This window comes from Thamnophis elegans, chromosome 8 (assembly GCF_009769535.1).
Source record: "Thamnophis elegans isolate rThaEle1 chromosome 8, rThaEle1.pri, whole genome shotgun sequence".
In the NCBI taxonomy this organism is placed as follows: Eukaryota; Metazoa; Chordata; class Lepidosauria; order Squamata; family Colubridae; genus Thamnophis; species Thamnophis elegans.
In genome coordinates, this window is record NC_045548.1 from 14,180,822 (window position 1) to 14,205,542 (window position 24,721).

Here is a 24,721-nt window from a genome sequence, read left to right on the forward strand (position 1 = left end):
AAGGAAGAATGAAAGTTGGAGGGGGTTGAAAGAGGGTGTATGGTGGGCCAAGGTGGTATATTGGGTTTGTATTGTAGAGGGCATTTTCTATCCGTGTTTATTACTCAATGTTATATGCCCTGATCAAGCACAGTAAATATGTGATTGTATAGAATGAAAACATAATAAAATATATATATTACAAGATTAAAAGGCAAGCGTTGGAAGCCAGAAGGTAGGCACAATGTCTTCTTTCGATGAACTCAGGAAGTTACCTAATTTCTTACAAGAAGAAGTTAATTCTTCCACTTTTCTACGCTAGAGTTACTTAAGGAAGTGTTGGAAGAAAATGTCCTTCTGGGTTCAGCTCCAAGTGGGGAAAAAGACACTGGAAACATGGAGGCTACTTGGAAAGATGGTTTAATGGTGGACAGGATCACATGGTTTGAGGTCCTGAACAGAAAAGATGATCACATGCTTCCAGATGTTGGGTAAAGAAGAAAAGAGAAAAAAAGAGGCTTGCTGGGTTTTTTATACTCTCTGTTCGGCCCCACCTCTCTGTTTCCTGTTCCTGTGTAAGAAATGTATTCTGGTTGGTTATCAGACTCCCATGGGGCCATGTAGGGGCAACTCTCTGGCCTGTTTTGAGTCCAGGTTTGGTTGAGCATTGCTTCTTCCCAGGTGCCCTGTGGTGAGATAGGTAAAGAGCTAATACTATCATGCCTTAATCCCATCACCCTGGAGCCGAAGGGGGAGGAACTTTGTTATGTAGAATAGACTGACCCAGGCTTTTTTGATGGCCCATTAACAAAGGTGGGGGTTATTAAGAGTGAGTCTGTTTCCTGCCTAAAAACATGTTTCTCCATTTCTTATCCAGGGAAATATAATATTCTGCCTTTTCAATATTTCCTAGGATATTTCTTTCTTCTAGGAGAAGGGTGGGTGCTAACTTCCTACAGAATGGCACTCTTCATATTCAAATTGTAACAATTAAAACAAGGTCACAGCCCAAAGGCAAGCTCACTTGAAAATTAACACATCACGATGAGCATGACTGAATTCAAGGGGGAAAACGTGCTTAGAATTGGAGCTCTTTTGTTAAGCATAATATACTGTGATTTTTTCCCCCTGGAAATCTAATATGATAAAATTGGCTTCTCTGTTTGATTCTTACTGACCACATGTTCAGATTTCCTTCTTTTTCTTCTCCTTCCCCTAAAACCAAAAAGAAAAGCCAGTCGAAGTTTATGAACCTGCCTTAAAGATTTTAAGGGAATGTGGAATCCCTGTCTGCTAATCAAAAACATGAGAAATAAATGGGAAACTGCTGAGAAAATTAAAATAGCAGGGTTAAAGATACCATGGTGAACAATGGCAGCCGTGTCCTTTTCCAAGCTTTGCTCCAGATGTGGGATTCAGCCAGTTCTGACAAGTGCTAGCGAACCAGTAGCGGAAATTTTGAGTAGTTCATAGATCCGGCAAATACCATCTCTGGTTGGGCCCATCTATTCGCTGCCTCCCAATTCCTAGCTGATCGGCGTCCCAGCTGATCGGCTGGGTCTTCTTCTGTTTTCCTGCACAGGAGAACGGAGCTGGAAAGCAGGTTAGTGGGGTGGGAAGGGAATGGCGATTTTACAGTATCCTTCCCCTGGAGTGGGGAGGAAATGGGGATTTTGCAGTATCCTTCCGCTGCCACGCCCACCAAGCCACACCCACAGAACCAGTAGTAAAAAAATTTGAATCCCACCACTACTTTACTCCACAGACTGCTCCAGAATTCTCTTCTTCATTTTAAAAAAAAAAGACCAAACTTTTCTATCTCCAGCAGAAGGATGGGCTAATACAGTCTTTATGTGACCAAACCCCATTCAGATATAAGACCTGGAGATGTGGATTGTATGCCTGAAGTATTTGAATAGAGTTCATTGATTGGGGTATCCCTATTGTGGCTTTTAATGCAGAGAAATGTATCCCCCTATACCAGGCCTGTCAAACTCCTGGCCCATGATCCAGATGCATCGCATACTGGCCACACCCACGCCCCGTTTAGCGAAGGGGGGGGAAGTCCTGATACATCACATGATGCCGCCATGACAACATGAGTTTGACACCCCTGCCCTACACTACAGCATAATATCAAAATGTATGCACATTTCATGGACCTCAAACCGACAATCTTGAAAGCACTGTAGCAGCACTGTAGCACTGACCAATTTTGCTGTAATTCCTTTTGATTGAGAAGCCCAAAATATCTGCATTGAAAGTAGAATCACTGAAGCCTATCTGATTTGGAAAATCTGGATCATACTTGCATCTAATTCATATTTCAGGCACTCAAGGCAATATACCATCATATCTTCCATCATTGTGACCATCTTCATCCTAACCTCATCTTTGTAGCCAGAGGGCAAATCAAAGTGTCAAAAGTAAGAATGCAAGGTTCTTAATGTAATAATAAGAATGCAGTAAGCACAGGGTGAGCTGGGTGCCTCGGATGGCAATTAAAGAGTTGTGCTTTCGTTTTCAATCTGTTGCATGAATCTACTAAGAGTCGGACTCTCACATTGTACATTTTTCCCCCTTCCCATTGAAAATTCGTATTCCAAACTCTTTGTCAGCCACAGGTATGTCTGTTTACAGTATGATTTGTCTAACACAGGAAAAAAAAATCTCAAGATGACTTGACTGTACAGTATGTGAACTTGGAAGACGATTAAGACACTGGATGATTCAAAATTGGCACCAGTATGTTCTGTCATAATCCTGGGAGCCCAGATGTGGAAAGACCCACGAGGTCTCAACAAGATCAAGGGCAAGATTACATTCGAAAATACATGCAAGTAAAAAAAAACAGTGTTGTAACTTTTCAGGACATCCTTTGCCAGAAGAGCAACATTGAACAAAGAACAACATTGCAACATCTTACAGTTATCAATTATGCTGAACAGGCAAAAGGTTTTTTCCAGTGGTAAGATTCAAATTCTTTTACTACTGTTTCTGTCCGTGTGGCTTGGTGGGCGTGGCAGGGGAAGGATACTTTAAATCACAATTCCCACTGCATTCCAGGGGAAGGATACTATAAAATCTCCATTCCCTTCCAACTCCAGGGGGAGATCACTGCAAAATTCTCATTTCCTCCCGAACAGCTCAGAAAGCAGAAAATAGATGGGGACGGGGCCAGTCAGAGGTGGTATTTACCAGTTCTCCGGTAAGAGCCGAGGTGGCACAGTGGTTAAATGCAGCACTGCAGGCTACTTCAGCTGACTGCAGTTTGGCTGTTCAAATCTCACTGGCTCAGGGTTGACTCAGCCTTCCATCCTTCCGAGGTGGGTAAAATGAGGACCCGGATTGTTGTTGGGGGCAATATGCTGACTCTGTAAACCGCTTAGAGAGGGCTGAAAGTCCAATGAAGCGGTATATAAATCTAACTGCTATTGCTATTGCTACTCAAAATTTCCGCTACCGGTTCTCCAGAACTGGTCAGAACCTGTTGAATACCACCACTGGTTTTCTCCCAAATCTTTTCTTGTCCTTTTCCTGCCCCAGTGCAGTATCATAATAACAGATGACTTTCTGAGACAGTTATATGTATGGTCTATTCATTTAAAGAAAAATCCCCATTAACACCAGACTTTCTTGGAAATGTCATGTAATTTTGGAGGCATATTTGTAAGTATTAAAACAGTGGCAGAAAAAGAAAAATCAATTCTTTCTTCCCCAGCCTCGCAGTCTCAGGGCTGCTCAGGTGTCCCCAGAGTTATTATTTATACAGGTAGTCTTTGACTTTACAACAGTTCATTTAGTGAACATTTGAAGTTACAACAGCATTGAGAAAAGTGACTTATCTCACACTTACAACGATTTTGAAACATCCCTATGGTCACGTGATCAAAATTCAGATGCTTGGCAACTGACTCATTTTTCTGATCGTTGCAGTATTGTGCAACGTGATCAACCTCCCTACAAGCAGCCAATGGGGAAGCCAGATACACTTCAGAACTGTGTTACTAATTGAACAATAGCAGGGATTCACTTAACAATTGTGGCAAGAAAAGTTGTTAAATGAGGCAAACTCACTTAACAAATGTCTCACTTAACAAAGTGGGCTCAATTGTGGTCATAAGTTGAGGACTATCTGTATAACAGCAGCAAGAATTTGAATTTCATGAATGCAATTAATCCACACAAATCTGTCCCTCAGAGTAAGATTAGACTCAAGTATGTGTTAATTTGAAAATAGGAAGAATACTTTGCAATGCCTGACTTACTCCTTGCTTTGTATCATCTGGAGCTATTTTCCCTAATAGATGTAAATGTGTGCACTGTATTCTAAATTTTGCTTCAGTCTTTTGAGGACTGATTTCGCCATCCACACTTTAAATAATTCTGTAAATAGCATGTAATATTATGCTTCATCCACATATTGTGATCTAAGAATCCATATGGAAATTCTCCCACTCACACACATTGCAGTTTTATTTTGTTCCGTTAAGATTTTTTTTTTTTTTAGCAAAATGGAGAAAATCCATTTTAGAAAATTGAGTTGGCCCAAATGCCCTTCTAAGAAAATACACCCACTCTAAAGCAGTGTTTCTCAACCTTGGCAACTTGAAGATGTCCGGACTTCAACTCCCAGAATTCCCCAGCCAGCGAATGCTGGCTGGGGAATTCTGGGAGTTGAAGTCCAGACATCTTCAAGTTGCCAAGGTTGAGAAACACTGTTCTAAGGTTTGGAATAAAAGTTGCAATATGTGGATACTTTTCAGTCTTAACACAAACAAAACCCTAGCCAAACAACAGATCCATGGGGGATGCTTTAAAACAGAAGGTTTTGTTTTTTTTAAATTTAGCAACTTTAAAACTTGTGAACCTCAACTCCCAGAATTCCCCAGCCAGCCAGCCAAACTGTGCTGGCTTGGGAGTTTCTGGGAGTTGAACTCCACCAGTCTTAACAAGTTGCCAAGTTTGGCATCCTTGGCTTTTCAAAGTCTCCTCGCAACAATTAATACACGCAGCTCTTTTTTAAAGACCTCTTTACGATGCAGCCCATTATAACCCGCTAAGCAGCCAATTAGGTCGTTAGCTGACAAATTATGTCATTAACCGCAAAGCCAGCCACCCCGCCCTCCGGTGGCCGGGAGAGGGACTTGCTCCTGCATTTGAAAAACGGGCTTCAAGCTTAAAAGGGGGGAGCAGGGTTAGTGGGGGGGGAGGCGGGGCTCGCTACGTGCTGCGGCCGCCTTCCTATTGAGTCAGAGGCGCGTTGCGAGCTGCCTAGAAAGCGATTGTAACAACCAGAAGCCCGGAGAGCGGAGCTAGGCAAAGCGAGCGTTGAGATTAACGCGCCGCCGGGAGAAAGTAAAAGAATCTTGGGAAGCTGAACGTTCCAAAGAAGTTACATTCCAGGGAGGGAAAGCAGCCCTTTATGCAAACGGCTGCCCGAGAGCTCGCACTTTCTCACGGAGGCGGTGGATCTTGCCGCCCTTCTCGGAGGGGGGCGAAGAGGAGGAGGAGAAAGACCGGGGGGGCTTTTTTAAAGCGGGGGCAAAGAAAATGAATCGGAGTTTTAATAAATCGCAGAGTCTGCGGTATTTCGGTTACAGTGCGGTGGAAGTAAAAAGCAAGGTAAGGGACGAGGCACACTTGCGTTCTCGTCTGAATCGACTACTCGCTCTCTCTTTCTCCGGTACCTTCCCCCCCCCCCGCCAACTCAACCCCCCCTCCTTTATTTATTTTTTTAAATGAATGAAGACTCTCCTGCCTTGTCTTGTTTAGACCTCCCCCCACCCCCCAAACTCCGCTTGATGCAAGAAAAAAAATTATTCGGGCAGCAACTTTTTTGTTTGAAATTCTCTCGCTTTCGATTTAAGAAAAGAAGATCAAATTTCGCCCCGTCGATCGCCCCCGCCTCCTTAAGGATGATCTGGATTTCTCCCTTTCCATCCGTAGCGATTAAAAAAACGATCGCTTCTTCCGTGATCTTCTGGTGGTCTTTCCCCCCCCCCCTCTTTCTTCTTTTTTTTTTCGGTTTGGAACATTGAGCGTCTCGATTCCGGAGGGCCGGTGTGTATGTACTGTATATATATATATATATTAGCCAGTGGCGGGCTTGACTTGCCCCGTTTGAGCAGAGCCTGGCGATGACCGTGGCACGTTTTCTGGCTGGTGGGCTGTTCCTAACAAAAGGCAGCGCGCGAGCTTGGATTCCGAGGGAAGGAGGCGAGGCGATCGGCCCGAGGCACGTTCGTTAGGCTCGCTCGCTCGGTTTTTGGGGGATCACTGAACCCGAAAGGGGCCATCGGAAGGCCGGACTAGACGGGATGCTGTGGCGATGCCCCCCCCCCCTCCGCGTCCTTACCCCCAGCCTCTTCAAAAACCATCCCTTGCGTCGAAGTGGGCGAAAGGCTGCTCCTTTGGTCGCGATCTCTCATTGTTCCTCCTAACTTCCAAAAAGTGCTTTGTTTTGATTTGAGGTCGCGTTGATAGATGCCGGAAGGATGGCTGGAAGACAGAAAAGGGGAAAATGCGATCCTTCGCTTCGGTTCCCACAGCCCCCTTCTCTCCCTTCGCAGCTTCGTGTCGCCAGTGGCGGCGGTTTCAATTCAAGTCTTTTGACCGTCTCTGGTCAGCCTGCAATTGAATCCCGTTTTTGGCCCTCCCGATGTTTCAAGGAAACCTTCAGCCTGGCGTTTTCTCCTGTCGCCTTGCCTTGCCTTGTCTTTCAGCGCCCTGGACTCATTCACACCAGTCGTGTTGAAACTTGTTTGGGAAAGTTGCATCCTCGTCTTTGTTGCATCCTTGTCTTTCTCCCCACCCCCACCCCTCCAGCAGCCTGATTATCTTTATAAACTTTCTTCCTTTCCCTTTTATTGGATAGGGGAGGGGAGAGAGAAAAGGGATTCGTTTCTCCAAACTTGCGGTGGCCTGGAAAGATGAGAGGAGGCTTGCCTAGACCTCATCTTTCTTTCTTTTCTTTTTACAGTGCTGCATGTGTGTGTTTGTGTGTCCCTGTGTACTTTCCCCAAACAAGTCTATAACTTGAGCATTTTGGGGGATCCTGAAATGAAGCCCAGCCTGGTTTTGCTGCCTCTTGATTCAAACCTGCCCAATGGCAGAGGGTGTATAAGGAGCCATAAATCATGTACATCTGAAACATATGTTTGGGGGAAGACAGGTCTTTCTTGGAGCTGATGGCTTTTCTTTCTCCCAAGAGCAAAAAGGAGGTCCATCATCTAACAGCTGCATTTCAAAGTTTAATTTAGCTTAGTGGGGACCCACCCCCAGACACCCCCCCATCCCAACATAAGCATGTTCTTCGAAGCTCACCACTCAGTAATGGCCAAAATGGGTCACCCATATTTGGGAGCAATGCAATTCTCAGTGATTAAATATTAGGCTACTGTGTCTCTTACAGACAATTCTCTGTTGATGTGATGATCCCCACATCCTGCATCCTTTTGGCTTCTCTGAAGGGGTTTGCCGAATAATATTCCATATCATATTTCCATAAAGAGGGGAAATTGGTTCTGTACAGATAGTCCTTGACATACCATCACAATTTGAGCCGAGGTGGCGCAGTGGTTAGAGTGCAGTACTGCAGCCACTTCAGCTGACTGCTAGCTGCAGTTCGGCGGTTCAAATCTCACCGGCTCAGGGTTGACTCAGCCTTCCATCCTTCCGAGGTGGGTAAAATGAGGACCCAGACTGTGGGGGAAATATGCTGATTCTGTAAACCGCTTAGAGAGGGATGAAAGCCCTATGAAGCGGTATATATGTCTAACTGCTATTGCTATTGCTACAATTGAGTCCAAAACTTCTGCTGCCCTGCAAGACACTTTATTAAGGGAGTTTTGCCCCATTTTACCACCTTGCTTGCCACAGTTGTTAAGTGAATCACTGCAGTTGTTAAGAACCTGAGGGCTTCCCCATTGGCTTTGCTTGTCAGAAGTTCACAAAAGATGATCACAGGGACACTGTAGCTGGTTGCCAAGCATTTTGAATTTTGATCATGGGGATGCTGGAATGGTTGTTAAGTGTGAGAAATGGTCATAAGTCACTTTTTTTTCAATGTTGTTGTAACTTTGAACAGTCACTTAAGGACTGGTTGTAAATCAGAAACTACCTGTAGATACCCTGTTTCCCCGAAAATAAGACCTCCCCAGATAATAAGCCCAGTTATTTTTTGAGCGCATGCGCTAAAATAAGCCCTCCCCCGAAAAAATCCCTCCCTGAAAACATTGCAACACAGCAGCAGCCATGAGGTGACCATGCTCTCCGCCTCCTGCACCTCAAAAATAATAAGACCTCCCCGAAAATAAGGCCAAGCGCTTATTTCAGGGCTCAAAAGAAAATAAGGCCCTGTCTTATTTTTGAGGAAACACGGTATTACAAATGTCTCCTTTTGTCTTCTGCGGCCTCTCCACATTTCCCTAGGTGAGAAACATGCTTAACTTGGAAGCATTTCATTCCTGGGAAGGCCTTCCAATCCCTTGATCATCCTTTCCCAAGCTGATGCCTTTTAGATGTAGAAGCCTAAACGCTCCCGATATCCAGGCAAACTGGTTTGAAATTATGGGCGTCAAAGAGGGAGGGAGGGCAGGGCTTAAAGAAGGTGCCCTTAATCTAGGCTGTTTGGGGATGAAAATCCTCTTCTGTCCACACTCCGTCAACCTGGTAAGAGTTTCCTTTGACACCATAGAGATCTTGAAGGACACGCTCATTTCAAGACAGGACCAATTATCAGAGCATGAGGAGACCTGCTTGGTGCCCTGCTGTTGCCATAGAGAGAATGTCTTCCATTGTGTCACACCAAATAACTTGACTCCGAAGCCTGTGTGTGAGCTAAGCAAGTTTTTACTCATAGTATTATAGACTTGGGAGGAGCTACATTTGGGCTGAGGAGGCAAATTCCCTTGTTCCTAGCAGGGCTCTAAACTGAACGCAATTATTAAAGGAGATCACACCAGTTCTTTGGGTAACTGGTTCCACTACCAAACTTTTCTTAATACAGGTAGTCCTGAACGTATGGCCCCAATGGAGACTCCCAATGGAGTTTTTCTGTTACTAAGTGAGACCGTTGTTAAGTGAGTCTTGTCCCATTTTACCCCTTGTCTTGCCACGATTGTTAAGTGAATCGTCGCAGTTAATATGGGTGTTAATCAACTGGCTTCCCCACTGTTATAAAAAGGGGATGACGTGACCCAGGGGCACGGCATAAATACACACCAGTTGCCCAGCATCCAAATTTTGATCACGTGACCATGGGGATGCTGCAACGGTTGTAAGTACGAAACACATTCATAAGTCATTTTTTCCTCCCTGTGCTTTTGTAACTTCGAACAGTCGTTAAAGGAAAGGTTGTAAGTTGAGGACTATCTGTAAGAGGAAGTTTCCTTTCCTCCATTCCCCCAAATTTGGTCGGACTTTGTCGCCTTGTAACTTAAACATATCCAGGTGGTCCTCAACTTACAACAGCTCAGTTAGTGACCGTCCAAAGTTACAACAGCACTGAAAAAAGTCACGACCGTTTTTCACATTTACAATCGTTTCAGCCATCCCCATGGTCACGTGATCAAAATGCAGCTGCTTGGCGACCGTCTCATATTTATGACAGTTTCAGTGTCCCGGGGTCATTTAGCGCCTTTTGGATAAGCAAAGTCAATGGGGAAGCTAGATTCACTTTAACAACCAGGTTAGTAATTTAAGAGCTGTGGTGACTCACTACTGTGCCAAGAAAAGTCGTAAAATGGAGCAAAACTCACTTAACAAATTCTTACTTAGCAACGTAAATTTTGGGCTCATAAGTCAAGGACTGCCTGTATTCTAGATATTGCATTCTGTAATGAGAGGGAACAGGCCTGTGTGACACCCCCTCAGGGAGTTAAAAGAGTATTATCGTGTCTTCTCAAGGTTAAACATAGCTGGTTACTTTAATTTCTCTTTATCGGACTTATTTTGTAGTTCTCTGGCCCTCCTCCTTGCCCTTCTCTGATTCTGGACCAGTTTATCTGAGACATTAAGATGTGGTGCCCAGAATTAGATACAGTCCTCAAGGTGCGATCTGATCAAAGCAAGAATAAAGTGGAATCATGTCTTCTTGAGATTTGGAAATTTCTTTGAACCATTCATTTAGTGCAGGGATCTCCAATCTTGGCAACTTTAAGCCTGGCGGACTTCAACTCCCAGAATTCCCCAGCCGGTTGGCTGAGGAATTCTGGGAGTTGAAGTCCACCAGGCTTAAAGTTGCCAAGGTTGGAGATCCCTGATTTAGTGTACTGATTGGGAAAGGGGACGTTCCTTACTCCTGAAATCCAAAGTATGCCCTTTGTGACAATGGAGGTAATTTGCTATGATGAAAGCCGTTTGGGTAATGATGTCATTTGCATCCATGCACATATTTTGCATAATTTGGATGTCATTTGCACCCAAAGTTGATTGAATTGGGGGCAGGGGAGTATCTAGTAAATGGAATGTTTAGTTGAGTCAGGCCAATATTGCAGTTGTCTAACCCAGTGTTTTTCAACCACTGTGCCGCGGCACACTAGTGTGCCGTGACATAGTGTAAGGTGTGCCGTGGGAGAATTACTTTATATATAGTCAATATAGGCACAGAGTTAAATTTTTTTAACATTTTCTAATGGTGGTGTGCCTCGTGGTTTTTTTCATGAAAAAAGTGTGCCTTTGCACAAAAAAGGTTGAAAAACACTGGTCTAACCCACCTTGGCAACTTTAAGAGCTGTGGACTTCAACTCCCACAATTCCCGTCAGCCCCGCAAACTGATATGACCGCCATTTATGACTTCTTGCCAGCTTTCCCATTGGCTTTCACTGCAAGAAGCAGGCAGAGAAGATCAAAAATGGCAGTCACATGACTCGGGGGGGTGGCATGACCGTTATAATTGCAAGCTGGTTGCCGGGCGGCCAAATTGCAATTGTGTGGAGGCTGTGATGACTCCAACTTTGAGTTCCCATTGTAAGTTTCCTTGTTCAGTGCCATCATAACTTCAAACGGTTGCTTAATGAACGGTCATTACCAAGGGCTATTTGTAGTCCTTGACTTACGACCACAATTGAGCTCAAAAAGTCCATTGCTAAGCAAGTCCCCCATTTTACAACCTTTCTTGCCACAGTTGTTAAGGAATCACTGCAACTGTTAAGTTAAATATGGCTTCCCCTTGGATTTTGCTTGTCAGAAGGTTGCAAATGTTCACATGACCCTGGGACACTGCAGCCGTCATAAATATGAATTCATATTGCCAAGGGTCTGAATTTTGATCATGCGACTATGGGGATGCTACAACATCCTTGTGAAAAATGATTGTAAGGCACAGTGCTGTTGTAACTCTGAATGTCACTAAATCAATGGTTGTTAAGCCGAGGACTACCTGTACTTTTATACCAAACTGGCCCTCTGCATTTAGTTTTACATGGACACTTTTCCCTAATATTCTCAATTTCCACAACTGTGTATTTCCTGTCCATGAAGATCAGGCTAAATATAGGTAATGCGTTTTTCTGCCCTCCAAAAGATACACTTGTCAACGAGAACATTTCAAGGTCATTTCAATTTGTCTTCCAAACTCTTATCATGCTCAGGTGTTTTGGCCATTCTTAATTCTATAATCCTTGGCCTGTCTGCAGTCCCTTGGCTGACTTACATTCTACTTGCTCTCTGCAGCCATCTGATCCTCCCTGGTTTCTTTTCAGCTTTTCTTGTCCTTGTAAAGTCCACATCCTTGGACTCCACCACCTTTGCGTTCTGGACAGCAGAATTTAGTATGTTGGGATTAAAATTCTCCTTCAGACAAGATAAATGAAGATTGCAAAGTTCTTAATTTTAGTATTTGTTTTGCTGTTGAAAGAGCAAAGTCTTGCATTCCCCCCTTCCATGTTTGTGGATTAGAATAAATAAATATACACAGGCCATTAATATAGTAGCCTGTATACTTTATAGTGCAACCTCCATTATCCCTGACTATAGACTGTACTGACCAGGAGGATGAAAGAAGTTATAATGTGAAATACTTTGAAGAAATCTTATTGAAAAGAACTGCTGAAAACAAGCATAGATCCCTGAATATTATCATATTCTGTGCTAAATCTTTGTGGTTAAAAGTCCTTTGTTATGTTAAAAAGATGGGATTGCTAGCTGATTTTTCCTTCTCACTGGAAAAAAACCCTTATTGATTGATAACAAATATTCTTTGACTTCTGACCTCAGTTGGGACTGGAATTTTGGTTGCTAAGGGATGCAGTTGTTAAACAAGTCATCATGTGACAGGACCCAATTTGACAACTGTTTTTATCGTGACCCGTCAAAACCACGGAGGACAAAATCGCGCTCGACGAAAGCGCGCATTTGACGTCATCACAGCGCGACGGAAAAAATTAAAAATTGAAATAAAATTAAAATTAAAGCAAGCCGATTCACATAAAGGTAAGGGTTAGGTTTAGGGTTAGGTTAAGGGTTAGGGTTAGGTTTAGAGCGTTAGGGTTACGTTTAGCGTTAGGTTAAGGGTTAGCGTTATGTTTAGCGTTAGGTTAAGGGTTACGTTTAGGGTTAGATTTAGGGTTAGGTTTAGGGTTAGGTTTGGGGGGGTTAGGGTAAGGTTTTTGCTTTATTTTTACATTTTTCGATCACAGCGCGATGTTTTCGTTGCGCTGTGATGACGTCAAATGCGCGCTTTTGTCGAGCGCGATTTTGTCCTCCGCGGTTTTGTGGTGGAACCGTTTTTATTTATCATAGTCATTTAAGCGAACTACTGCAGTCATTAAGCAAATCACATGGTCCTTAAGTGAACCACATGGTTATTAACCAAATCCAAGTTGCCCAAATTGACCTGGCTTGCTAGAAGCCTGCCGGGCAGGTTGCAAATCGTAATCATGTGACTGCAAGATGCTGCAAAAATCGTAAAAGCGAGTTGGTTGCCACCTGCCCAGATTGCAACCTCTTGACTGCGGGAATGGTGCAACACTCACAGCTTTGAGGACAGGGGTCACTTTTTCCAAGGCTGTGTTTTTTGTTTGCTGTTAAACAGTCCTAAGTCAAAAACTATCTGCAGGATCCAATCTGGGTTGGTCACCAGGACCAGAGGTTTAGTCTTCTAAGCTTTCGGACTGAGCCCCCTCCTCAGGGTACCTCTCTCTAGCAGAGTGTGTGTGCTTTGGGCTGTTCTGTATGTGGTATTTATATGGTGCCTGTTGTGTGATTGGAGTGTTAATGGCTGGCTATTAAGTCATTGGCTAGTGTTTCTTTGGGCTGACAAGCCCTCACTTCCTAAGTACTTGATAAGCTGGTGGTAAATCACTCCTGTTGACCAAGGAGCCGCCTGTCTCCCAGTCTTCAATCACTTCCCTGGCTGTTTTTGTGCCTGCTCATCCAACAATCTTAGTAGCTGAAAAATTGAGTGTATGTCCTTGTTCATTACCATGTGAGGCTACAAATGAGTTTGGGTCTCCTCATCTGACCACTTGCTTGTGTTCTTGCAGTCTGGTGGTTAGCTTCCTCCCTGTCTGTCCTACATAGTCACAGGGGCAATGCATGCAGGGGATCCAGTTGATTACATTGGAAGTACCTCCCACCACTAAGCGATCTTTACAAAGCATAATTTGTCCTGGTATGGTAGCCTCTGGGCAGTGTGCGATGCCCACTTGCAGATCTCGGAAGCTACGTGTACAGTATTTTAATTCCATAATCTTAATACATTTAGAATGCTGATCAGTTGCTTTTAAAAATGGTGCATGAGCTCAAAAACATGTGCTACTCATGATATCATTTGAATAACTGAGTTCTTCAGGAAAATACTGAATGTTTATAAATGCTAATGCTGAATGTTTTCTTCATACTAGTTGCTTTAATTAAAATATACTTTTTTTTAAAAAAAAACCTTTTTTGCTTGCTTGTGGCAAACTTTCTTTGAAGTACGGAGTTGAATGAACCTGGACTTCCTTCTTTTACTCTTTGTGCCTGATGAATTAAACTGTACAGAATTGACATTAGCTGATGGTGTGCTTTTAAATGGTGTACTGCTATGATATGAGAAGAACAGCTAGTCCTTTCAACCATCCATTTGAAGTTGTAAGAAGTTGCAGCAGCACTGAAAAATGTGACTTATGACTGTTTTACGCATTTATGAATGCTGCATCCCCACAGTCACGTGATCAGAATTGGGGCGCTTGGCAGTTGGCATGTACAATGACGGTTGTAGTGTCCTGGGGGGGTCATGTGATCACCTTTTATGCCCTTCTGACAAGCAATGGGAAACCAGATTTACTTAACAAGCATGTTACTTACTTTATCACTTAAGTGTACAGTGATTCACTTAACATCTGTGGCAAGAAAGGCCGCAAAACGAGGTAAAACTCACTTAACAACCATTTCACTTAGCAACAGAAATTTTGGGCACAACTGTGGTCATAAGTCAATGACTACCCGTATTTAGATATTACCAGGTGGCAAGACAACTCCCATTTCTGCCAAAATTCTATCACACAAAATGACAAATATTTTGTAAGGATTGTCTGTAGCTGTTTGGAACGAGCTCCCCGCAGAGATTCGGACCCTCACCCCTCTCCAGGCCTTCCGAAAAGCCATTAAAACCTGGTTGTGTCGGCAGTCCTGGGGTCGATGAGTTCCCTTCCCCTCTCGAATCGTGTGGCTGTTGGTTGTTTTAAATTCCCTGTACCTTTTGTTGTAGTTCTTGTGTTTCCCTCCCTCCTTTGGGTTTGTGCGCCGCGCTGAGTCCCGCCGGGAATAGGGCGGCATATAAATAAAATGAACCTTGAACCTTGAACCTGTTTGAGTGAACACAAAGGAATATAACAAAGGCAGTAATTTATCAACTGTGGGTCTTGGTGGAATCTTCACTTTCTTATTAAAACGGACCACAAAAATGAATGGAAAAAAATGTGCTTTAAAAATAAATCAGTGGTGTGAGTTTGTGATACTAGGCTTGGTGTGACTTGCCTAGAAGTTAGGACAGAGGTTGTTTACAAAGGTAAAGAAAATATTGTTTTGACCAAAAGCTAACATAGTTCTGTCTGATTAAGTTCACTCAACTACATTCCTAGTAAACCAGTTCTGATGATAGAGATTAGCTTGTCCTGTTTTTAGCCTTCACTCCAGGCAGTGTTGGTACTCCTGTGTATGAGAATGGATTTTTATCTCTGTTTTAATTGGAGAATCTGCTTCTTAAGCCATTTATTGTCATCCTTCTGGAAAGGCTCATTCTTTACTCTCAGTGAGCATTCCATCAACTTCTGTTAATAGTTCAAGCATATTAGTATTTGATTTCTCTTGAATTAAATCTCTTCATGTTAAAAAGAAATGTAGCTATGTCTCGTATAGAGAAAAGATAATTTCTTCCTTTCGTGGTGCTCTAATCTGAGGAAATGTGAGATTCATAAGAGATTCAAAACAGACTTAAGTTTGGAAATCACCTCTACAAGATCATAATTAGTCCAGTTTTAAACAGGGATAGAACTAGCACTTAGACTTATATACCGCTTCATAGTGCTTTCCAGCCCTTTGTAAGCGGTTTACAGAGTCAGCACATTGGGCCCAACGATCTGGGTCCTCGTTTTACCAACCTCGGAAGGATGGAAGGATGAGCCAACCTGGAGCCGGTGAGATTTGAACTGCCAAACTGCAGCTAGCAGTCAGCTGATGTAGCCTACTGTACTGCACTCTAACCACTGCGCCACCTCATTTCGGGATCGAATAAATATGTGGATTTTAAGTCTGCCAGGGACTGTTGGTCATGACTGCTGTATAATATCTTTCAGGATTAGAATCAGTAAGCTTATTGTTGAAAAAACATACGTAGGAAGTTGTGATAGCCTTCCTGTCCTGCTTATCAGGCATCTTGATTAGCCACTGGTAAAGCAACATAGCATTGGGTCAGGTAACCTTAATCTTATCCTACCAAGCTTCTGTCATTTTTTGAAGAGCATCAGCATTGTTGCTGCTCGTTACCTATAAAGCCCTACATGGCATCGGACCTGGGTACCTGAGAAACCGCCTCCTGCCGATTATCTCCCAGAGACCGATTAGATCTCACAGGTTGGGTCTCCTCCGGATTCCATCTGCCAGCCAATGCCGGCTGGCGACTCCCCGGGGGAGAGCCTTCTCTGTTGCAGCTCCAGCCCTCTGGAATGTCCTCCCCGTGGAGATCCGGACCCTTACTACCCTCCCGGCCTTCCGCAAAGCCACCAAGTCCTGGCTGCTCCAGCAGGCCGGGGGGCTTGTGAAACATCCAGCCCCACGGAAATTGTGAATGTTGCATCTTTTTAAAGTCTTTGTCTATTTATCCCCCTTCCCTTGTCTGTTGTGAGCCACCCGGAGTCCTCCGGGAGTGGGCGGCATACAAGACAAATAAAATGAAAATGAATGAAATGAAATTGTTTTAATTAGCACAGTCTTGAATAAAAGTGGGTAGTTTGAGCGTATCTGAGTTATTTGCTTATCATAATGGGTAATAATGTTTCCGTATCATAATTCCTCTTGTTCACCTGCCACCTTTGTATTGATCTACAGTATACGCGATGGCTCAGTGGCTAAGACACTGAGCTTGTCGATCAGAAAGGTTGGCAGTTCGGTGGTTAGAATCCCTAGTGCCATGTAATGGAGTGAGCTCCTGTTACTTGTCCCAGCGTCTGCCAACCTAGCAGTTCGAAAGCACATAAAAATGCAAGGAGAAAAAAAGGAACCACCTTTGGTGGGAAGGTAACAGCATTCCATACACCTTTGGCATTTACTCATGCCGGCCACATGACCACGGAGACGTCTTCAGACAGCACTGGCTCTTTGGCTTTGAAACGGAGATGAGCACTGCCCCTAGAGTTGGGAATGATTAGCACATATGTGCAAGGGGAACCTTTACCTTTACCTTATCTTACCTTACAGTATAGTAATCTTTCAGAAAGGTTTAAGTCATTAATGTATGAAGATATTTTTATTTGTGCCTGATGTCTAGCAATAAATGAATTTGTAAACAGGTCTCCTGAAATGTATAGCCACAATACAGAAGTAGTAAGTCAAACTGTAAGTGAACATGAGTGATTGAGACCAGCGTCTTTCCTAGTCTATAACTGGACAATTTGGTGATTGGAATGAATGAATAGGTCTGTCTTGGGAAAATATGCTTATTAAGAGCAACATTATTATAATATGCAAAGCTCAAATGTTGTGCAATACTTGAAGTATATCAACAGGAGCATTCAGCAGTGATCCGCCTTGAATTTTAAGAAGGTAGAATTGGCTATCTAAGACAGTGTTTCTCAACCTTGTCAACTTGAAGATGTCTGGACTTCAACTCCCAGAATTCCCCAGCCAGCAAATGCTGGCTGGGGAATTCTGGGAGTTGAAGTCCAGACATCTTCAAGTTGACAAGGTTGAGAAACACTGATCTAAGAGGTTTTCTAGACAGTTAATGAAACATACACATGTATCAGTAACCTTCTGAAGCGGCATTAGCAGGAGCAGTGCAAAGGATTTGAAAGCATTAAAACCCCAAAATGGTGTCATTGGCGAGACTATTCTAGATCAGATACGGGTCAAAATGCCACCTCACATGTGATTCTTCTTCCTGGCAGATGTTCATGATGTCATTCTTTAAAAATTAAATGGAGGTTAGATCAACTCTAAATTGTAAGCACTAAAGCTTGTTAAAACCTGTCCTGAGAACTAGAAAGTTCAGAATGAGAACTCACCCTTTCTTCCTTGCCCTCTAGTTTTTTCTTTTTTTCTTTTAAGGTATGAGTGAGTGCATTTTACAGTTTTCTTGGGCTTTCGAGAGTAATAGGATTGTGAATCCATACGTTCCTCTTAGGTTTGAAAAAACGAAAGAATTACAGACCTAAGTCAGTTCAATACTATACATTGTGACTTTCTGTAAGGAACTGAAAAAAATATTCTCAATACCATTCTCTCAATATTTTACTAAAGTAGCTTTAGTAAAATATTGAGAGAACAAATATCCCACAAGTGCAAGAGCTGTTACAGAAATCTGATCACCAAATTAAAGCATTGCAATTTTGGGGGGTTTGATACAGAATATCTGCATTTTGTCCTACCTGGACTGAATTCATTTGGAGAACTAAATTTTCTATGCCACCAGATGGCTAGACCTCAAATTAGCAATGCACTTGTTTAATAGAATTGAAGCTAATACTTTTTCTTGATTACCTGCTTGGATTGGGGTGGGGGTGGCGGTGGGGGAAAGGATGGAGTGCCACATTGAAATGACTTTGATCACCCCAAGAGCCACATCCTTAGCAGTTCATTGTGGGACAATGTAGTTCTGTTTTCTTATAGGCAGAAATATTAATATACAGTGTATTGTTGGTAATCTTTCTTAAGCTTAGTCCACATTGCACTAATGTTACAGGTGTCCTCAACTTAAGACCACAACTGAGATCAAAATTTATGTTATTAAAGGAGTCATTTGTTAAATGGGTGGTTGCCCCATTTTTTTAACCTTTCTTGACAGTTGTTAAGTGAATCACTGCAGTTGTGAAGTTAGTAACATGGTTACTTAATCAGGCTTCCCCGTTGATTTTGCTTGTCAGAAGGTTGCAAAAGATGATCATGTGATTGCAGGACATTGCAGCTGTCATAAATTTGAGTCAGTAACTTTGAATGGCACTAAATGAGTTGTTGTAAGTTGAGGACTACCTGCATTGCTTTCACCCTGGCTTTGCTATATGAAAGAGCTGTTGTGTTTCACAAACTATGGCTATGGTTTAGCAGATATGTGAACCTGAGTGTAGTGGTGAAAGTGTTGGACTAGAACTGGAGCTAGTTTGGAGTAAGTCCATCTCAGTCACTGCAATTTACTCAATATTTTTTGACTAGCCACTCAGTCCAGCCTAGTCTAGCTCATAGGGCTATGTGGCGATAAATTGTCCTACCTCCTGGAAGAAATTTGGGTTATGCATTTAATAAATCAGGCAATGTTGTGTTATTCCACAAATTGTGGACTGCAAAATATGTGTAAACCAATATTTTGTCTTTCTTAAGGAGTTGATGCTTGGTATCTTTGAGACATTAAGATAATGAAAAAAAGAAACAATGGCTGTGTGAGGGGCATCACTTGATTGCCAGGTGAAGGACATCAATGGTTCATTAAAAAGTTGGGCATGGAGACTATTTAAAAACCTGTTTGTTAGTCATGTGGTTGATATAAATTTTATAAGGCATAACTTCAGCATGAGGAACAATCCTGAAATGGGATTGAAACAATTGAAATTGTATTGTAACTAATTACTGCAGTCCTACTGTTTTCAATGAAAAATGATATTCCATTTCATGAACGGAATAACACAATGGAAGACACCCTTCCTTATAATGAGACCTGGATTCCACATATCCTAATTGCATCTTCCTCCCTCCAAAGGCCACATTTCCCACAAAATGTAAATTTGAATCCTAAATTTGTTGAGACGCTGGCTTTCCTAATAAGAAAACTGAGAAATTTGCAAGGTTGAAAAATGTTTATAGGCTCTAAATTAAGGCCTCTCTTTTGTAATCCATTTTGTCTGTTTGCTGAATCTTTTTGCTAGTCTCCTTTGGAAAGATCTTAAAAATAGACAAAATCTCTGGCTCTTATTAAAAGAAAAACCACATGTGACTTCTCCTCCTTTAATTGCAACTTATCTTTCAACCTTAATCATCTTTAGGTGTAGCAGTTTACTGACACATCCTTGCATGTTTTGCTATTGTTGTTTGAACCAATATTTGCAGTAAAATATTTGAACATGATCCTCTCTTTAAAAATAACCATATTTTAATTATTGGGGCTGTTATTAATTTTTAAAAAATCTGTCTTCAGTTGGTGCCATTTTTTAATGTGTCCACTCAAAAGCCCACTTCATTCTATGAATCCCTGTGTTCTTTTAAAAGAAAAAGATTAATTTAATGAATTTAATTAAGCTATATTTTAGGAGGATTTTTTTCCAGCTGAGAGCTGTCCTAGACCATCAAGACATTACATGATTTGGCCCGTAAGTCAATTGTTATCTGCATAATTTGTGAGGGAAAGGTACCAGAATTTTGAAATATCAATTTTTTTAAGCATCCTTAATTGTTTGTTCCTGGATTATCATTACTGCATATCCTAAGAGTTGGAATGCCAAAGGTGACCTGTAATGAATCTTGTCGATGTGATCAAAGGGGATGTCCATTTTTGTGATGTTTACATTGTTTTGGATTAAGTGAAATGTTGCTGGTTCTTTCTTAGTGTTTTTGATGCATTCAGGAATCAATGAGTTGACTGGCAATCCTGTCCTAATAAGATAGAGCAGCATCAAAGCCACGGCTGGTTTGCCTTGCTTGATGACACATTTTTTCTAAAGCTACTAATACGGCCTGCTAATTTAAGTCTTAATTTTGCTACATGTGACTCTCTCCTCATTTTTGTAAATACATGGTTTCCTGAACCATATAAATTGTTAGAAAGTTCTGGCTGGTGTTTATATGTATTTTAACCATTACAGTACCAATCTAACAAGTCTTGATCTGTGCTCAGAAATCAAGAAGATAACTATTTCATTGGGCCCCCACTGTAATTAAGAATATACCATGTTAAAAACATTCTATTTAAAAATTGAGAGACTTCTCTTGTTCTTCTGAGCACTCAATATTATATGATAATGCGTGGTGTCTGAAATATGAAACCTCTGGCTTTTAGTAAAAGTTAACTGTCATACCTAAGAATTCTTCTAGATCAAGATAACTATTATTTAGGAAACTGCTGAAAGTCCTAGAGTAGAAGGCAAAAATGAACCTATTGCCCTCTGGATGCAAATGTGTTAGAGCCCTCATGTGTTGTGATGAATCTCCTGGAATGGGGTTGGTTGGAAGCAGTGGTGGATTTCAAAAAATTTTAGAACCTCTTCTGTAGGTGTGGCCTGCTTTGTGGCTTGCCGGCCATGTGACCGGGTGGGAGTGGCTTGCCAGCCATGTGACCGAGTGGGAGTGGCTTGCCAGCCATGTGACCAAGTGGGTGTGGCTTGCCATCCATGTGACAGGGTGGGCGTAGCCAACTTGTAAAATGTGGTGAAACTCACTTAACAACGCTCTTGCTTAGCAACCAAAATGTTGGCTCAGAAACTCTGGCATTTGAAGCATGCAAGTCTTAAGGCTGTCAAGTTACAAGACCCTTGCACCCCTAACCCTTTAGAAAAAAACACCCCAGGGGTGTTCAAATGTGACAGCTTTAAGACTTGTGGACTTCAACTCCCAGAATTCCTCCTCTCGCTTTTCATCTTGATGATGTGCGGACGAGCGGGGGGAGGGAGCCGGAACCGGTCCTAAACAGCACTGTAGATTTGTGGAACCTCTTCTACAGAAGAGGTTAGAACTGGCAGGAACCCACCCCTGGTTGGAAGGCACAACTCATTTAACCCTTTAAGAACTATGAACAGTCATCTTTAAAATAAAAAGGGTGGTGTTTAGGTTAAAAGAGCAACCATGTTACCTTATGTAAGGTCGACTTATGACTGGTCATTTAGGAAATGTTCAAAGTTGGAATGAATCCCCCCCCCCCAAAAAAAGCTCCTTATGATTAGGATTCAAAGCTCTGATGGCCAGCCTCCACCCCTAGTCACGTGACCGCATTTTGAGTGCTTGGTAACAAGCCAGCATTTACAGCCATTTGCAGCATCCTGTGGTCATGTGATCGCAGTTTATAACATTTTTGCCAAAACCAGTATTTTGTTCCCGTTTCTGGTAATAAACACCCCATAGGGAACAATGGTTTTGCTTAACAATCGTGGTGTTGACTCACTGCTTCCAAAAGGTCATAAAATCAAGCACAGTCACAGGGTGATTTGCTTAAGAATCAATCATAACTTACAATCAGACTTAAAATTGCAGGTTCAATTACCATCATGAATCAAGGATTAAGGTGCCACCACAAAACCGTGTTCGACTAAAGCGCGCTCGACGAAACCGCGTAACTGACGTCATCACAGGGCGACAACAGCGCGGAGACAGAAGCACGCTGTAAACGCTAAACCTAAAATTAACCCCTAAACCTAATCCTAAACCTAAACCTAACCCTAAACCTAACCCTAAACCTAATCCTAACCCTTAATCTAACCCTTAACCTAACCCTAACCCTTAACCTAACCCTAAAGCTAACCCTAAAGCTAACCCTTACCTTAAGTTGAATCGGCTTGCTTTCAAAGCGCTATTTAAAGCGCCCTTCTTTCTCCGCGCTCGCTGTTGTCGCCCTGTTGATGACGTCAGCGACGCGGTTTAACCGGGCGCGCTTTAGTCGAGCGCGGTTTTGTCGTGCCACGAAGGATTACCTGCCTATTATCTGTCTTCCATTGAGGACCTGTATACTGCAGGAGCCAGAAAGGGGGCTGTGAAAATATGTACAGACCCCTTGCATGCTGGACATAAACTGTTTCAATTTCTTTCCCCAAGAAGACACTATATACAGCTCTGCAGGTCAAAACAACTAGAAACAAGGACAGCTCCCCCCCATGCCGTCACTCTGCTAAACAACTAATTCCACAACACTATCCAACTATCTAAAAAGGCAGTATTAGCATTATTCTCATCTTCCCTATTACCTATCTCTTTATATTCTTATGATTATAACTTTGTTGCTTGTGCCTTACGATTTATATTGTTTTCTTAATATCCTAGTGTGATTTATGTTGATTGCTTATTTAGTATCCCTGACTATCACTATCGGAAAGTGTTGTATCTAATGTTTTATGATGCTTGTGTTTTTACAATGACTATGATAATGATCCACCACTATTCTTGTTATGTACACTGAGAGCTTATGCGCTGGAGACAAATTCCTTGTGTATCTAATCACACTTGGCCAATAAAGAATTCTAATTCTAATATTTCTGTTGCTCCTAAATAAAAGCGAGGTAGCAGTTGTTAGTTCCTTATTTCAGATCTGGACTTTGTGTGCTTGGATTGCTGCAGGATTGTTTCAACCATAGCCGGGAGAGCAAAAATTAATCCGAAACTTCTACTTTTAAGTACATTTCCTTATGTACTGCATAGTTAGGACAGGCCAAGACATACATTCTGGTTTGACCATTGACAGTTTGTACTAATACCAGTGGTGGGTTTCAAACATTTTTTGAACCTACTCTGTGGGTGTGGCCTCCTTTGTGGGAGTGGCTTGCTGGCCATGTGCCCTGGTGGGAGTGGCTTGCCAGCCATGTGTTTTCTCTCTCTCTCTCTCTCTCTCTTTCCTTTTGTCTCTCTGTCCCTTTTTCCTTTTTTCTTTCATCTCGCTCTCATTTTTTCTTTCTTTTTTCTTTTTTTCTTTCTTCCTTTCTTTCTCTTTCTCTTTCTCTCTGTGTGTGAGTCTGTGTGTGCGTGTATGTGTGTGTGGTGGGTTTCAAAATTTTTTTGAACCTCTTCTGTAGGTGTGGCCTGCTTTCCGGGTCCACTGGAACCTCTTCTAACTGGTTCGGTAGATTTGACGAACCGGTTCTACCGAACTGGTGCGAACCGGTAGGAACCCACCTCTGACTAATACAAACAAGTAGGCACATTGTTTTTCTTGTCCTGAGATGGCATCCTGGCTGCTTTGGTGACTGAGATTGAAGTTAGTTCTTGGTGTCGCTTTAAGTAGCAATAGCAATAGCAGTTAGACTTATATACCACTTCATAGGGCTTTCAGCCCTCTCTAAGCGCTTTACAGAGTCAGCATATTGCCCCCAACAATCCGGGTCCTCATTTTACCCACCTCGGAAGGATGGAAGGCTGAGTCAACTCTGAGCCGGTGAGATTTGAACAGCCGAACTGCAGAACTGCAGTCAGCTGAAGTAGCCTGCAGTGCTGCATTTAACCACTGCGCCACCTCGGCTCATGAAGTGTATTCTACAGTTGCTGGTACAAATTCTGTAACAAAAGGTTACCTGATGCTGTGGTACTGCTGAAGAGTTATGGCCACTACAAGCAGTCCTCGACTTACAACAGTTCATTTAGTGACGTGTTCAAAGCTTCAACAGCACTGGAAAAAGTGACTTGTGAAAAAGTGACACTTACGGCTGTTTTAGCATTCCAATCATCACGTGATCAAAATTTAGACACTTGGCAAACTGACTCATATTTATGACAGTTCCTGAGGTCCGGTGATCAGCTTTTGTGATCTTCTGATAAGCAAAATCAGTGGGGAAGCCAGATTAACTTGACAACTTCAATGAATCACTTAAGATTAAGATTTAAGATTTAAGATTTAGTTTATTTGTATGCCGCCCTTCTCCGAGAGGGACTCAGGGCGGCGAACAACTCAAAAGGGGAAAAGGGGATACAAACACAATACACGTAATTAAAATACACAAGAGTCATACAGCCATACAAGTCGAGAGGGGAGGGGAACTCATCAACCCCAGGCCTGCCGGCATAGCCAGGTTTTGACGGCTTTCCGGAAGGCCTGGAGAGAAGTGAGGGTCCGAATCTCCGCGGGGAGTTCATTCCAAAGGGCCGGAGCTGCTACAGAGAAGGCCCTCCCCCGGGTGGTAGCCAGATGGCATTGGCTGGTAGACGGAACCCGGAGGAGGCCGACCCAGTGCGATCTAACGGGTCTATGGGAGGTAATTGGCTTCACAATTGTGGCAAGAAAATTGGGCAAAACCCACTTAACAACCATTTTGTTTAGCAACAGAAATTTTGGGCTCAGTTGTGGCCCTAAGTCTGTATCGGGTGGGCACTTTTATAACCTGTGGATTGCAACTCCCAGAATTCCTGAGCTATGCCCTA

The 24,721-nt window shown here is 42.6% G+C and overlaps 1 protein-coding gene across 1 annotated transcript in view; it reads left to right on the forward strand.

Moving 5' to 3' along the window:
* The first annotated feature begins 5,267 nt into the window (after window positions 1-5,267).
* Window positions 5,268-24,721, forward strand: part of PARD6G (par-6 family cell polarity regulator gamma) — a 98,210-nt gene continuing 78,756 nt past the window's right edge. The window contains 1 exon segment of the mRNA XM_032223487.1: window positions 5,268-5,604. Within this exon segment, the coding sequence (XP_032079378.1) occupies window positions 5,533-5,604 (72 nt within the window). The 5' untranslated portion in view covers window positions 5,268-5,532.